We start from the raw sequence: 15,720 nt of genomic DNA, 5'->3' as shown, positions 1-15,720 counted from the left end.
ACGGTACTACTGGTGACTACGGCTGTGGCCAGTATGGGTGAAGAAAGCCCTCTTAGCTGCCTGGTTAGCAGCAGTTCTTTTTTTCCAGCATCACCATGTTATCAGCATCTGGTTGCAAAGTAAAAAGTGAAAGACACCAATCGGGTTGTGATCAGTGAATGCTTGCTGGCAGTGGTTCAGTGGCAAGGGGAGATAATGTATGTCAAAAAGATAAGCTATATTCTCACTAATCTGATGAGTGCATCTATCTCTGATGATGACTAGTGGATGGTATAAACTGTAGCTTTGACCATGTGCTCCACTGTTTGCATTTTATTTGACACTGATACTATGTGAGAGCACAAATATGTTCTACTAACTCATTTGAAGATCTGTGATATAAGGAATGTGCTTATCACATGCATGAAAGCTCTAAAATGGCTCAGGTTTTCCAAAGCTTATAATATAGAATAGAATATTTGTTTTCAATACTCTCAATTTGCTTTAAACTGTGAGCATAGCCAGATCACCAACTGAAACAAACCTTCAGGCTTGGTAGTACAGCCGTGCAAGTGCTCCATATGTAATCCCTATCATGTTGTGACACTTGAATATTCCAGTCACCAAGCTGCTTTGTGCCACCCAGTGTTACATATTCTGTCCTGAAAGTATGAGGGAAACAACACATGTCACAAGTGAAGCAAGGTGCTTCCTGAAAAGCTTGATTACAAAAGGCTCTTTCTCACAAAGCCTTAAATGCAGTATGTGGGGACCCGCCTGCTTCATTCCCTTGAATATGTTGCTCCGCATTGTCACATTAGTCATGGCAGCACTAGCACAACGATGGTGCAATTATTTCCAGTGCTAGGGAACTACATCGATAGCATTGGGAAATCGACACGTTAGGTGCTTGTTTTCGTTCCACTCTCAGCCAGTGGAGTGAAGCTTCGCAATGTCCCCTGCCCTAATGTAAGCAAACACTCACTTGTTACCTTGCTGGTGAGTCAAACCCTAAGCATATTTTTTGCTAGCCAGTATTATATTTGCAGCAATAAATGCCTGTTGCATCAGCCTTTGTCATTCCTCTGTTCCCAAGGGCACGGCTGGCAGTGGTCGGCGTGTGCTCGGTAGCACATGCAATTATGAGGTGGGGTTGGTGGTTTGAAGTAAACTACAAAGTGGGGAAAACTGACCACCAATTTGGAAAATATTAATAATTAAAATTGCTTATAATTCAAAGCAAAACAAAAATAACCAAAGTAAAGCAAATGCATTCTTGCTTACATATATGTAGTGGCAGCTGCAATACTAAGTGGAATGATATCATGTCACTCTGACATCATAGCATAGTGTCCAAAAGCAGAGGCACCACCAATTGCATGCATGTGTCGTGACATTCAATCACATAATGTGGCATCATAGAGCTGACAAAGCTCACAGGTACAGCGTTCTGAGTGTGCACTGAACAATTATGACACAGTTGTAGCTGTTACTTTGCTCACTGATGGCGAAAAATTATGACAATTTCCTGGTTGCTATTAGAGTGTGTGTATGTGTGTGCATGTGCATGTGTGTGTGTGTCCCAGCTAAGATGGACCAAGATAAAAAGTTAACCATTCTTTCCAACTAAAATTAAGTGTGTTCTACCTATCTGAATAATTAGTTGACATTAAGTAATTAACTTTTATCGCTTTAAATGCTCAAGTATGAATAGGAAAGTTGTTGAGCACCACGCAAATAGTTTGGCCCAAGTGTTTTCGATGACATAGTCTTAGTGTACCCCTTTTTATTTGGCATAAATGAAAGCCCATGAAGTTTAAAAAATACCATGTGACAGTGTGCTCCGCGCACCTGAATGTGCTGCAATCACAGCGCTCGCACACTATGCGATTGAGTCAAATACTGCCACTTTTGCACCTTCTGCGATGCTCACAACAGAGCTTATCATTGCTGCTGGCTCAGAGACGACCACCAGCAGCAGCGTTAGCCCATGCACTTTTCCCAGCATGCTTTTTCAGCACGCTGCCAGCAGTCCTTGATGCTTATCTTGCAACCAACAGCAAAGCGAAGCTCTGTCGTGGGCAGCCCAGATAGGGCAAAGCCGGCAGCATTTTAGCAAGAAACGGATTGAAGCACTGTAATAGTGGTGCATACAGGCACATGAAGCCCGCTTTCATGTGGGATTTTTTAAACTTTGCAGGCTTTCAATTTTCATCAAGAACCATACATCATCTGTTGTATTTATCTATTATTGCATATATTTATTACTGTATTTCTCTATTTAGCATGCTCTTCAGGCATTAAGGCATTATAGAGGGGAACGATTAGAACCAAAATACACACAATAAATTTAACAAACTGGGCTTAATCAGGTAGAACAATGGGAGAAAACATCTAATAATTGGTGATCCTGTTTCAGTTTCAACATTTGAGCGATGAATATGATGTGAAAATTTTATAGGTCATGTGAAGGATAAAAAAAAAAATGCAATATATAATCACTCCGTCGTTTTGATTCACTACAACCCTAAAAAAGCCAGCCTGTCACAAGCACAGGAATCACAAGTGAAGCAGCAGCAATTATATCGTGGCCTTTTCATCTCTCACTGAGCCAATACTTAACTTTGATGTTACAGCCATTGCATGGCTGTTGAAACCGAAAACGAAACAGGCAAGAGAGAAAAGTTCAAATATAGATTATTTAGCAGTCATAGGTGAACACCATGTGGTGATCCATGTATAGTAATGTCTTGTATGTCACTAACAAAAAATGCAGCAAATATTTGGTGTCTCTACTCATTTACACAGTCAACAGCAAATAAGTGAAAGTGAATGAGGTGCAGGAAGGCAAGTTGCTAACCCTATGACACTCTTATGCATACAATTATGTACAAAGTAAGCGTGCAGCCTTTTCTGAGTGTGTGCTGCACCTAGCAGTGGTTTCATAGTTTCAAGTGGATATCGTGATCTCCATGTCGCAAATAAGGTGGGGATTTTGGCCATATAGTGAATGCAGTATATATTTCACAATGCAGTTTTGAGCATGAAGTGCTCCTTCAAAATTTAGATTATTTCTACGATCCTTCGAGTGTTTATGAGTGGGGGTATTGAATGATACAGTATTTACTTGCATAATAAACTCACTTTCTTTTTCAAGAGAGATTGACATCAATTTGGGGGAGAGTTTATTATGCGGTGGCAAAATGTGGCTACCATAGTACCATGATATAGACACGCCATTGCAGGAGAAACTACACAGCTGTCTACTATGAATACTTCAACTGCTAATGTGCACCTGGTGGTTCTACACATTCAAATTTTTTAGCACCAAAACATGGTGTATAAAGTAAAAGTTTTTAAAGATATGTATATTTCTGAAGTCAGTATGAGGGATAGTTAATTGTTGCTTTAGTATACCAAACCATTCTGCTATTTTCTGTTTTTTTCCAACTTATTCAATGTTCAGAGGCATGACAGATTTAGTCTGTTTTTTTACTGAGTGGCTCATAATCTAGTGCTTGTTCTTCGTATATGGCTGTGTGTGGCCCTCATAATTTCTCATTTTAATTTTTCATTCCGTGAAGAATGCTTAAAAAATGAATTGAGAGCAGATTGTCATCTTGATGGATTTGCTGTTTCAATAAGCTTTGTGAAGGTTGTATGAACTGCACTCTTCTGAACACATTAGTAAATAACATAGCCTCTGCGTGCTTTGAACACAAAAGCAGCTAGTCTATTGCATGCCACCTGACAAAGCATATTAGCCAGTGCCATTTGTGAATGAGTTCTACCCTCAAATTTATAAGTGTGAGCCATTTGCTCCTTCAGTTGTAGTCTGCTGTAGTGCACTGTATTCCGGTCACTAGCCACCCATTTCTCTGCAGATCTCAAAGTAAACAAATGTAGTACAAAATGCAAACGGAAAGTACCCAGGCAGCACAAAACTTTTTCTTCCTATGCCCCCAGCTGTTTTAAATGTGTCAAAGCTAAAGCAAACATCCCCATGATTATGTTGTAATCTGGCTATTTTTTGTTATTGCCACTCTGTGAATAAGTTGTGCATTACCTAGACTGCTGCACCATGGTCAAATTTCACCTGACACTTCAGCTAGAAAATAACACAGGCATATATCTCGGCATCCATTTGTAAACAAGATTAATTAAGGTACCTAATTAAGGTTAAGGGTAGGATAAATTGATCAAAAAAGTAATTTCTTGATTTCATTACCAAAAAAATATTAAAAAATGCTAAGAGCAAACCCATGTAGTGGCAAGTGCTGAGGAGTGCTCTAGATGGTGTGAAATGCCCTGCATTAATAATATTCTTTAAAAGAATGAAATATTCTGCTAGTTGGTGTTCTGACATCACAGGCATACTGTTGAGTGCAAAACGACAGGACAGCAGGAAGACAAGATGAACATGGGTGCTACTGACCACTGATTTATTGAAGAAAAATGAGGCATATAAATATGGAACAGGCCTGCGCAGGCACAACCTGACAAGCAACTTGGAACAGTTGCATAAAATCAGATTAGGCGTGAAAGAAAATTCATCCCAGCATTATACAATATGATAGATGTGTCACTAATACTATTCTGTCCCATTTCCTGATAAAGAATGTTTCCAAGGTTTCACGAGCAATTTTTTGATAACTGCTGCCAAGGATTGATATGATTTGGGAGTGTAGCTCACAATCGGTGTGAGCAATGTAGTGGTAAACAAGGCTCGTGTGCTCCTTATTATCCAGATATTTTGCAAGCCCCCTGAGTCGGTCGTTCAAGCAACGCCCTGTCTGGCCGATGTACACTTTGCCACAAGACAGGGGAATCATGTAAACGACATTCATGGCGCACTGCACAAAATGCTTTTCATGCTTCTGACAGCCCTGCTTTTTATTTTTCCAAGTAATGCAATGGCTCAGATAAGTAAATTTCTTGGTAGCTGAAGAAAAAAATGGCAATGGCTTAGCTCAGCTATGCCAGGATATACGTAGCGAGAGGTATGTTTCCCTGGCTGAGCTTGTTGTGGTCATTTATGTTTTGCAATGAGACGTTGGGTATACACATCTTTTATTCATGCTGCTTGATAGAGATGAAGACTGCCCGATGATCTGTGATGTAGCATGCAGTGGTCTCAATTTTGTCTATACAGTATTTTGCTTTGGCAGAGTCTCCAAACGCAAAGTCACATACATTGCATTACTCACTGGTGTTAAGTCCATTTGGTGATACATTAACACATTTGGTGATACAGTCTCTTGCACACACTACTCATGTGTCCAAACGGATTGTCCACAAGGTCTGCTTCAAATGTCCAAGTAGCAGATTGTCACAAACCCCCGCCTTTATGGTCAAAAGAGGCGCAGCATCCCTTTTACGGTTACCCGTCGTCCCACTATGAGGTTTGAGAACACATTTAAAAGTTGGGCAGGTCAACCCGTGAAGTACGTGTGTCAGTGTGCGATTGAAGAATAAGCTCAAGAAAGGTCATTTTCTTTTACCAACAATTGAATGTATATAATTAGTAGTCCAATTTACACTGCATAATAATAGAGTACAATAAAAAAACAAAACAAAAAACGCCACGACAAGGTATTGAAAAAAGACTAGTTAAATGACGAGGAAAACCAGACAATGAACAAAATGTTGTGATAAAAAGAAGACTATAAAGATAACAAAGCAAGTATTCTAGATATTAAAGTAAGGGCAAAAGTCACATAGAAAACACAGCGTAAAAAATATTACTAAGTCAGGTAAAGGTTAACAAAAGCGAAAATAATGTTTGATTGAACAACAGTCTGGCGAAATGGAATTCTCACGGCTTTCTTGCTAGTTGAGGCGTCGAAGGCTGGGTTGTTCGGTAGCGGCGGCCGCACGGGTGAGGAGAACGATGCGTCGATCGCGGGCCCGGTTAAACAAAAGACGATTTCCCAGAGCGGCCGCGGAGAGGCCTGGAAGACTGCATCTTCCCAGAGCGCACTTTCCTCATTGCGTTCCTTTCTGCGATGAGCTCGCTCTTGGTCTACCCATTTGAGTAGCTCTTGACCCTCAAAGCCGAAACTTTGGCCATACTCAACAAGTCGTTCTAACTCTGCATCAGCCATCTTAGGGGTGAAGCGTTATGCAGTGCTAGGAAACAACACTAAAAAAATTTGCCTACTCCTCTCTCTCTCACCGACACTTGGTTGACCAGTCCTGTTGCGGATGCCAATTATGTCACAAACCCCCGCCTTTACTGTCAAAAGAGGAGCGGGATCCCCTTCGCGGTTACTCGTCGTCCCTCTATGAGGTTTGAGAACACATTTAAAAGTTAGGCCGGTCAACCCGTGAAGTATGTGTGTCAGTGTGTCATTGAGGAATAAGTTCAAAAAAGGTCATCTTCTTTTACAAACAATTGAATGTTTATAATTAGTAGTCCAATTTACATTGTATAATAATAGAGTACAATAAAAAAAAAACGCCACTACAAGATATTGATAAAAGACGACTAGTTAAATGACAAGAGGAAAACCCGACAACGAACAAAACACTGCGATAAAAAGAAGACTATAAAGATAACAAAGCAAGTATTCTAGATATAATAAATATGGGCAAAAGTCACATAGAAAACACAGCATAAAAAATATTACTAAGTCAGGTAAAGGTTAACAAAAGCGAAAATAATGTTCATATTGAACAACAGTCAGTGGTGAAATGGAATTCTCACGACTTTCTTGCTAGTTGAGGCGTCGAAGGCTGGGTTGTCCTGTCGCAGATGCCAATTGTGTTCTCAAACCTCATAGAGGGACGACGGGTAACCGTAAGAAGAATGCCGCGCCTCTTTTGACCGTAAAGGCGGGGGTTTGTGACACAGATGCTCTTTCAGAAACTTGAATGGAGTGATCAGTCACACGGCGTGCCTTCAGATCCTCTTTTGTTGGTTCCCGTTGACTGAACTCTTGCATAGGCCCCACCTATTACGCTCGGCAGTCTGGCATCACCGTTTGGCAGGCCGTTCCTCTCTCTGTTCGGGCATCTCCGCTGCTCTCTTTGCCTTCTTACAATCATTCTCTTAGCTGCTGCTATGCGCTGCTTTTTACGCTCTGCTGCCGGCTGCACTCCGATCGAGGCGAAACGGAGAGACGTCCATGTGCTGTGCAATGGCAGCGCCCGTTAAAGATCCCCAGGTAGTTTAATTTACACTGTAGCCCTCCACTATGCCACCTTTTTCTTTCTTTCCATTTTCTCTTCACCTTCCTCTCTTCCATTACAGCGCAGTTCAGGCATCCACAGAGCGTGCGACAGGTACTGCGCCTTTCCTGTGAACCAATTTATTATTATTATTATTATTATGATTATTGTGCTCTGCATCTTGGCATCTCCACTTGGCAAGACGTTCTTCTCTTTGTTTGGGCGTTCCTGCTGCGTTGGCAGTGGAGTCGGCATGCGGCCGCGAGCTCTGATGTCATGCACAGCGCACCTGTTGCTCCTCTCCGGTTTCTGCGCGTGTGCACTAGTGGCCAGTCTTACACACAGTGAAATGTGCTGCTGACTAGTGTAGTGTAGCTCTCGCTACAAAACCAATAGCATGTCAAACCAATCAGCCACCTTTTTCAGATTGTGGGAGACCTTGTGCTGATATGAGATCACTTCCGGCCACTGCTAACCATCCAGGGGCTTTGCAGCATCTGTGCGCTTAACGGACTTCATTTTCTTCAAGAGTGTTTCCTCTATTGACACCACGACCGACCCAGGAAAGCCAGCTGAAAACAGCTTACCCAATTGAGGATCAAAACTTACTTGCATCTCGTGGACACACGATCTCCATAGTGCTGAATTCACGCAGAGAATTGCAATGCCTCACTTTACTATTTTTGAATAAGGGAAGTCGTATGGAAAGAGTTCTTTTTGTGCGCGAGTAGAATACGCCCAGCAAACATACCTTTCCTTGAACTTTAAACTAAATATAAAACTGAGGAATGCCTTCTTTTGGAAGTTGGTGAGTAAAAGTTAGCCCTTTGCCATGAAGTTTCAAATCGCTGAGAACACGATAGACCGATCCCACCGACTGATCTGCGCATGCGCCAGTTTTCCGGAAGTTCTCCGCCGCCATGTTAGTTGTAGTCGGCTGGTCAGCGCGCGCACATGCCACTGCATTCCTGGAATCACCGCTCCACACAAACTCATCGCACATTTCTCAGACTGCTGCTGAGAAAAATTTGACAAGTCATTATTTCAGAAAATTTTGCTGACTGTTACACGCAAGGAAAACGTTCTAACCGTCCGTTTGTTCTTTTAAGCGATGGCATATACTCTTTGTTTGTTCGAAAAGCCGTCGGCACCACACGTTCGAAATCATTCGGGCCTGAGTAAAAAATATCATATCAAGGCAATTTGTGGTTCTAGTGATTGATAACTGATTGATGTGTGATAGGCGATGACCAGTAAAGAAATAATTGTAATTAATGGATTAACTGACAGATTATGGAAATGAGAAACGAACAAAGGAATTTCTGAAAAGGGGCCTCACAGGTGTCAAAATAATCAGAATGAAAAGCCAATGGTTTGTGAATCTCATTAGGAAAATTCAGAGTATGTAATTAATAAATTAATTCAAGTAATTGAAAAATTAAAAATTGGAGAAAGGGGTTTCAGAGCTGTGAAATTGCTCCGAATGGTGACTGGCTGACGGAAAAGCTTTACTGAGAGATAAGGGAGGGTGCTGTGCTCAGAATGAAAAGGCAATGCTTGATTATTCTAATTAGGATAATATAGAGCCTGCAATTGATCTATTATTACTTGAAAGAATTGATAAAAAAGAGAAATTGGAGAAAGGGCTTCGAAGGCTTTAAAATGCTGAGAATGAAAAGCCAATGCTTCATGCTGCTATTAAAGGAAATTTAGTGCGTAATTGATCAATTAACAAATAGTTGGAAAAATGAAAAGTTCCAAAAACGGGGCTTCAAAGAATTCAGATTGCTCGCAATGAAAAGTCAATGCTTGTTGATGCTAATTTAAGAAATTTAGAGCATGTAATTGATGAATTAATTAATTGAAATAATAAAAATAGAAAAGAATTGCTAAAAGGTATCACAATGCTCAGAATCAAAAGCCTATGATTGATTATGCTAATTAAGGGAAGTCCCTACGTGTAATTGAATTAAATTGAAGTAAATGAATTAAATGAATTGAAGAAAGAGAAAAGAAGAATCAAAGGTCTCAAAATGCTGCGAATGAAAAGTCAATGCATCAAGAGGCTAGGGAAGAAAATTCAGTGTGTGTTATCAATTGTTTCCAATAATTGAAAAAATTGAAAAATGCCTTCAAAATATCAAACCGCTCAGAATGGAAAACATGTTTTCTGATGCCGAGCATTATGTATAAAAAGAAATAAAAATACAAATAAAAGAAAAAAATAGAAAGCGAGAAACAACCGTGAGGTGAAACGCGCGCTATCGAGTCATAACCAGCGGTGAAGCTGAAGTGATCCCTTAATTTTGTTTCTGTTGTTACCGAGTGATTACACGGTGATGTCCTATATTTGAGCCATGTATGAATACTTTGATGCAGAACGATTGTTTGGAGGTTTTATTTTAGCACGCGCGTTTTCAGTGTGTGTTGTGTTATTTTAGCTTAATTCCGGATGCCGTAGGGATGCAATGGAGGGTGGAGAAAATTTTTAATTGTGGCATCACTCCTTCGTGTCTTAATTGTCATCTGGATTTGGCACAAAGCCGATATTTCATAACAGACCTCGGCAACAGTGATATCAACTGACTTCTAGTAGATTAGGTGATGTGTTTTATTTGTGTTCGCCTGAAAACAGTGAAGTTTCAGAAATACCACTGATCCTGAGGATTTGCGAGTTTACCTTACCTTAGACCAGAGAGTCCTGGGTAAATTGTTGCAAAGTGTGCTGTGGAGCACATTACGTCGATAAAAAATTAAGTGCCATCATAATAATAAAATTAATTGATCAATTTTATGCTCCAAATTTTCTTAATTAGCACCATTGAGCATTTCCTTTTTTTATTCCTAGCATTTTTGCACCTACGAAGACCCTTTTCCTTATTTTTAATTTTTTCTTTTATTTCAATTAACTAATTGTCACAATAATAAGTTTATTAATTGATCAATTACATGCTCCAAATTTTCTTAATTATCGTCATTAAGCACTGGCTTTTTATTCCGGGCATTTTTGCACCTACAAAGCACCTTTTCATATTTTCATTTTTTCTTTTATTTCAGTGAACTAATTGATCATTTATACTTTTCAAATTTTTAGATTGCATCAGCAAGCATTGGCTTTTCATCCTGAGCATGTTGACACCTTTGAACCCCATTTTTTCAATTTTTTCTATCCCCAATTAACCAAAATGATTTTATTAACTCGTCATCGCCTATTACACATCAATCAATGATCAAACACTATAATGAAAAATCACCATGATTCAGTTTTTTGCGCAGCTCCCGAATATTTTCGACGCGCGCCATTGACTACTACTACTACTATTACGACGACGACGGCGCCGAAAGCTTTTCGTCCGAACCAGCTGAATAGGCTACACCTAAAACCAGTCGCTTTTCCATTGTGCTATGCTATTGTTATGGCATCGGGGAACGTAACAGGTGAATTTTCCCAATACACTCGGGCATACACACGAGCTAAAAACCATTCGGAAACGCGCCGCGCGGGCACTCCAGGCAGGTGGAGCAGCCGAATGACTACATCTACCAGCATGCACTGCGGCAGCGGCGGCATCGTGAAACTGGCCGGTGGGATCGGTCTATTAAGTGTTTGCTCATTTGAAATGAAGCAAAGCTTGTTGAAAACAATTAGAAAGTTCTCCATATAATGAAGAATTTTAAGGACTTTGTCACTGTTAAAATGATCGTATACAGAGCGATTTATGTGCGATAAAATGATTTTATGCAACACGGGGGCAATGCATGAACCTACACAAATGCTTTTCTTTTGCAGATAAATCTGGTCATCAAATTTGATAAAAGTGTTATAACATAAAACTCTAGAAGGGCTAAAACACTGTCTATTGTCAAGCCTGCTGCATTCTGGAAAGCAATAGCACCGTTTTCATCTATGCAAACTTTGATGGTAGCAAACAGTTCAGGATGAGGCACTGCATAAAAGAGCTCTTCCACATCTACAGAGAAGACACATCGATGGAGAAGAGAACTGAAGCCTTTTGAAGCATTTTGTGCAGTGCGCTATGAATATCGTCTAATAGATTCCCCTGACTTGTGGAAAAGTGTACATCGGCCAAACAGGGCATTGCTCGAACGACCGATTCAGGGAGTTTGCAAAATATCTGGATAATAAGGAGCACGTGAGTCTTGTTTTCCACTACATTGCTTGCACCGATTGTGAGCCGCATTTCTGCAGCGTATCAATCTTCGACAGAAGTTATCAAAAAATTGCTCGTGAAACCTTGGAAACATTCTTTATTAGAAAAGGGGGGACAGAATTGTGTTAGTGACACTCCTATTGTATTGTATAATACTGAGATGGATTTCCTGTCACGTCTACCGTGATTTTATGCAGCTGTCCCACATTTCTTATTAGGCTCCGCCTGCGCCCAGGCCTGTACAACCTGCATTACATAGTACAACCATAGCCTCAAAAAGGGTACTCGTAAGGCATATTCCCATGAAAACAGCCTCACACCTACTTTTCTAAACGTATCAAAGCAAGAGTAGGCAAGTGTTTCCATGATGACACAGGCCACCAATGAAACAATGAAACGACTGAACTGTTGCTGCTGCCCTAAAGCATTTGTTCGAGCCGAGTTTACAGTGGCAGAGCAGGGGGGTGGGAGAGGGGATGTTAGCAAACATTCATGGCTGCCCTTTCAAATCCGCTGCATTGTAAACAATTGCACGCTGGCAGACCAACAATCTTTTCCTGCAAAGTCATTTGCTGCATTACAATAATATGTATAAAATGAAACAGGAGCACATGCTCGAAAAAAAAAAAAAAAATCTTAGTCTAGATGTCTACTTGCTTTCTTTTTTTTTCTAATTCAGACTGATATATATTGAAAATTAGAGGGCAAGTTCTCAACACCAGATACATACAAGCAGCTTCTTGTCACTCCGAGTGCTAATGACAGTTTAAAAATTAGATAGCTCCCTTAAACATTTCCTTACGGTGAGCAAGCAAGGAGGGCTCCTTGTGAAGGCAATCTAAGGCTAAGGAGTGTTCTGAAATTTGGCCCTAAGAAAGGTTTTGGGAAGATGCCAAGAAAGCAGGGGAATTTTTTTATTTTCCTTATTCCTAAAGAGCCATTGTTGTATCGTCGAAACATAAAACTGCAATTTTCCTAAATTAACGTTTTCTACATTCAACCTTCCTCTTTCCTTCAAAACTGCTCACTTTATTGTGCAGAAATTTTCCCAGATCATACTGCAACCTGCTGTCACTAGTCTGAACCTAAAACTTTAGGAAATTATTGAGCTGTAAATCTGAAAAAAATTAACAGGTTTGAAGTTCTCTGTTACGGCCAATGACAAGTGAAAGTATTATTTTCCTGAATGGTGTGAGCAGGAACAAATTGTTTATTAAGTCCAGTTTAAGGCTACCAACATCTGAAATTAACTGTAAAGTTTAGCCAGCATATTAATGTCTGTTACTGAGAAAAGGCACATTTAATACTATTAGCCTAAATTTTGGCACTCAATTACCAAAAAGTTATACAACACTGCAGTAAACAAACAGCCAGCTGCAGAATTACCAAAGAACACTGTAAATTTCAAATGAAATTATGCGGTAGTTTCTGAGACAAAGCAAAGCGAACAATACCCATTTACTCTACCATGCCCTCACCACTAATTACTTTGCTTTCTATTACTTGATCCTTGTATGAATGTGAGCAACAGCAAAAAATGAAGCGTAGATGGCATTTCACGGCAAGCAAAAATCAAACATGCTCAAGTTGAAACCTTTGAAGTGAAGTGGAAAAGTGTGTGTCCTCTGCATAGACAATGATCGAGAACTGCTTCATGCAGGCACACGACACTTCTGTGAAAATTAACATGTTCACCAGGAGTGCATACCTACCCTGGAAGAATGTAGCAGCCATCGGCATAGTAAAACTTAGTCACCCAGGGGGCATACACCTGCATTGAAGAAACAGCCCGTTATTACCTTGGACCAGAAGGCCACTGTGGCAGTGACCTCTTGTTTTTCTAAATTCCTTGATTATGAAATAAAAGTTAAGAGCCCTTTCTGTGGAAAGCCAAAAGCATAAAACTCTTCATGGTTTAGAAAAAAATTAGTTGTGGTTTAACTCTAGTTAACCCTAGTTGAATAGCAACGGCGGAAGCTTCTTTTGCCTGCTACATTATTCCCCTATCACGCCCTATCAGTGTAAGGTGCTACATTATTGGGGACACAAGCTCATCCTTTAAGAGTATGACACGAGAGCATAAGCTACCAGCCCACATATAAATGAGAAGGGTTCAATGCTGCGGAACTGAATATGGAGCGAAAGCATTAGCTGGCGGTGACCGAGCGTTCTTCTTCTTCTTCCTCCTCCTCCTCTTCTTCTTCTTAGCGGCTGTTCAAGGTCAACTGTGGCGACCGGCCGTGAGTTACGCGACGGCTCGAAACTTGGTGCAGTATTGCTATCGCAATAAATGAGTGCTATTTCTACTTGTGACATTGCTGGCAATACTGTCATCCATGCAGATGAAATGCTGCCTTAATCCAGCTTATCAATGCAAATGAATTAAGTCTGCTGTGTTACTTTACACTGCCTTATGTACATTTCCAGAAAAATGAGTGCTTCTGCAGTCAAAAACGTAGTCGTTGCCTGCGTGCTCGTATGAGGTGCAGCAAGTGGGTAAAGTGCATCGCACTTTCTTGGACTTGCCCATTACTTGCAAGCTGAGGAAACATTGAAGTTGGCCAGTGCTGTCGCACTGTAATGATAAAGAGTTTACTTTCACTAGAAACGAGCTTTTACAAGCTAGAAAACACTAAAAAATAAAATGCAGGCATCGCCAGCACCGATCAGTTTTGCAAATCAACACATTTTTTTTTTTCAATGTTAATCCCACAGGTCTGTCTACACAGCTGCCATTCATATCAAAAATGTGGTCACAGAGCCCTTCTTAACCTGAATGTCAAGAGTTTGAATTGAGTAACAAAAATATTTTTAAATGCATTTTTAAAATTTATAATTCTCTTGATAATTGTGTCTTTTACTACTGGACAAACATCAACATATGCAAAAAAAGCCATAGAATGCATTTTTTAATAACCGTAGTCACTGTCCTCTAGCAAAAGACAGCTCAAAAGTTTCTACTGAAGGTCGAATGAACTCTCTAAGAGCAAGTTTTACAGTGTAGTTCAAGAAGGCCCTTCATTCTTAAAGGTAGTCTGCTGTCAGAGATGACTATAATTATATGGCATATTCTGGTAGATCTGACAGCTTGGTGGCAGCAATGAGTGCAGAAATAGTGGTTTGAGCATGAATTTATTATTGTAAAATCGGGAAGAAAGTCTGGTTTTGAGCAGATGGTGGTACCACACTGTGTGCTTTCATTGTGGCTAACAAGCTAACTGCTTGCAGAGGGAAAAGTGAATATATTACTTCATGACTATGCCAGAGCATCATAAAGACAGTTATTTACATTCATATGAAGTTAAGGTAGCCTATTTGTCTCTCTCTCACCAAAGTGAGGCTACTTACATTGCTAAGCTTGCTTGATCTGTTTTTAAAATGCTTTCAAAAAAGAAATTGCACAACCACCACCGCCGCCGCTATACTTGCAGCAGCACTACTATTAACAGTGCTGCTACAGGCAAGAACTATTGTTATATCTGTGATAGATATTACCCAATTTAGTTAAATTCTTCACTATTTTATTTAAATCTATATTAGCTGTCTCAATTATAGTTTTGACGAAGTCTGCGCAACTTGGTTAGTGTCATCCTCAATATTGCTACTGAGCCACCTAAATGTCGGCAGTTGTGTCTATTGAGCTGCATAGAGTTACTATACTAACTATATATCGTGTTGCCGAAGTTATGGTTTATAGACACTGTCTACAATTGAGAAAACGAGACTAGTCATATAAAAAAATTCAGTTCTAAATGGTTGCACTGTGTTTCTCAGCATCACAGCCGGGGATTCATTAATTTCGGAAGGGAACTTTCAACTGATGCAAGAAAACAATTACCCAAAAAAGTCAGCAGACTAGTTTTAAACACTTTTTAGCTGCAAGCATACTCAGGTGCTCTTCAAGACATGTTGTATAGTAAAGGGCATGCACTGCTACGGCCATTACCTTGATGACCTGTCCTCTGACAGGAGTCAACAGCGGGTCTTCAGTAAGCTCCTTGGCTCTGAGACCACTGCAGTTCACTATCACACCAAACTCCTCAAGGTCTCGCAGGTCTTTGATGGTCTTGTTTTTCAACTGTCCTCCATTGTAAATAATCCTAAAAGCAGATGCAACCACCAAGTGAAAACTTCCAAACTGCATAATATGACAAGCACTCACCTGTCAGTCAACCACTTCAAGTATTTTCTAGGGTCCGCCAAGATGCTGCTGTAGAAAATTCCATACCTGTAAAAGCACCAGCATAATGTTCTAATTTGAGAAAAAAACACAACCAGAAAAGGTTTATTATTTTATACAATACCAGGCTGTCTCGAAAGAACATAAGATCATTCCATGCCATATGCATCAGATATATACAAAATATCAAGATTAAAAAAAAAGAAAAAAACTTGCTTA

The 15,720-nt window shown here is 40.1% G+C and overlaps 2 protein-coding genes across 3 annotated transcripts in view; one reads left to right on the top strand and one right to left on the bottom strand.

Moving 5' to 3' along the window:
- LOC146205109 (uncharacterized) overlaps nucleotides 1-13,616 on the top strand; it is a 35,019-nt gene extending 21,403 nt beyond the window's left edge. Inside the window, exon 3 of the mRNA XM_084589802.1 lies at nucleotides 13,530-13,616. The gene's annotated coding sequence lies outside the window, so the exon portion shown is untranslated. The remainder of the gene's footprint in view (nucleotides 1-13,529) is intronic.
- Nucleotides 1-15,720, bottom strand: part of LOC146205108 (D-aspartate oxidase-like) — a 33,429-nt gene that overhangs the window by 3,036 nt on the left and 14,673 nt on the right. For both annotated transcript variants that reach the window (XM_084589797.1, XM_084589798.1), the window contains exons 5-8: nucleotides 15,484-15,549; nucleotides 15,268-15,421; nucleotides 13,034-13,092; nucleotides 524-641 (exon numbers count right to left, since the gene is read on the bottom strand). In XM_084589797.1, coding sequence (XP_084445923.1) covers nucleotides 524-641; nucleotides 13,034-13,092; nucleotides 15,268-15,421; nucleotides 15,484-15,549 — 397 coding nt within the window. The remainder of the gene's footprint in view (nucleotides 1-523; nucleotides 642-13,033; nucleotides 13,093-15,267; nucleotides 15,422-15,483; nucleotides 15,550-15,720) is intronic.

The sequence above is a fragment of the Amblyomma maculatum genome, chromosome 1, assembly GCF_055883805.1.
Source record: "Amblyomma maculatum isolate TAMU_Amacu chromosome 1, ASM5588380v1, whole genome shotgun sequence".
Taxonomy (NCBI): Eukaryota; Metazoa; Arthropoda; class Arachnida; order Ixodida; family Ixodidae; genus Amblyomma; species Amblyomma maculatum.
The sequence above is the reverse complement of the archived record's forward strand: the minus strand, read 5'-3'. Positions and strand labels throughout refer to the sequence as shown.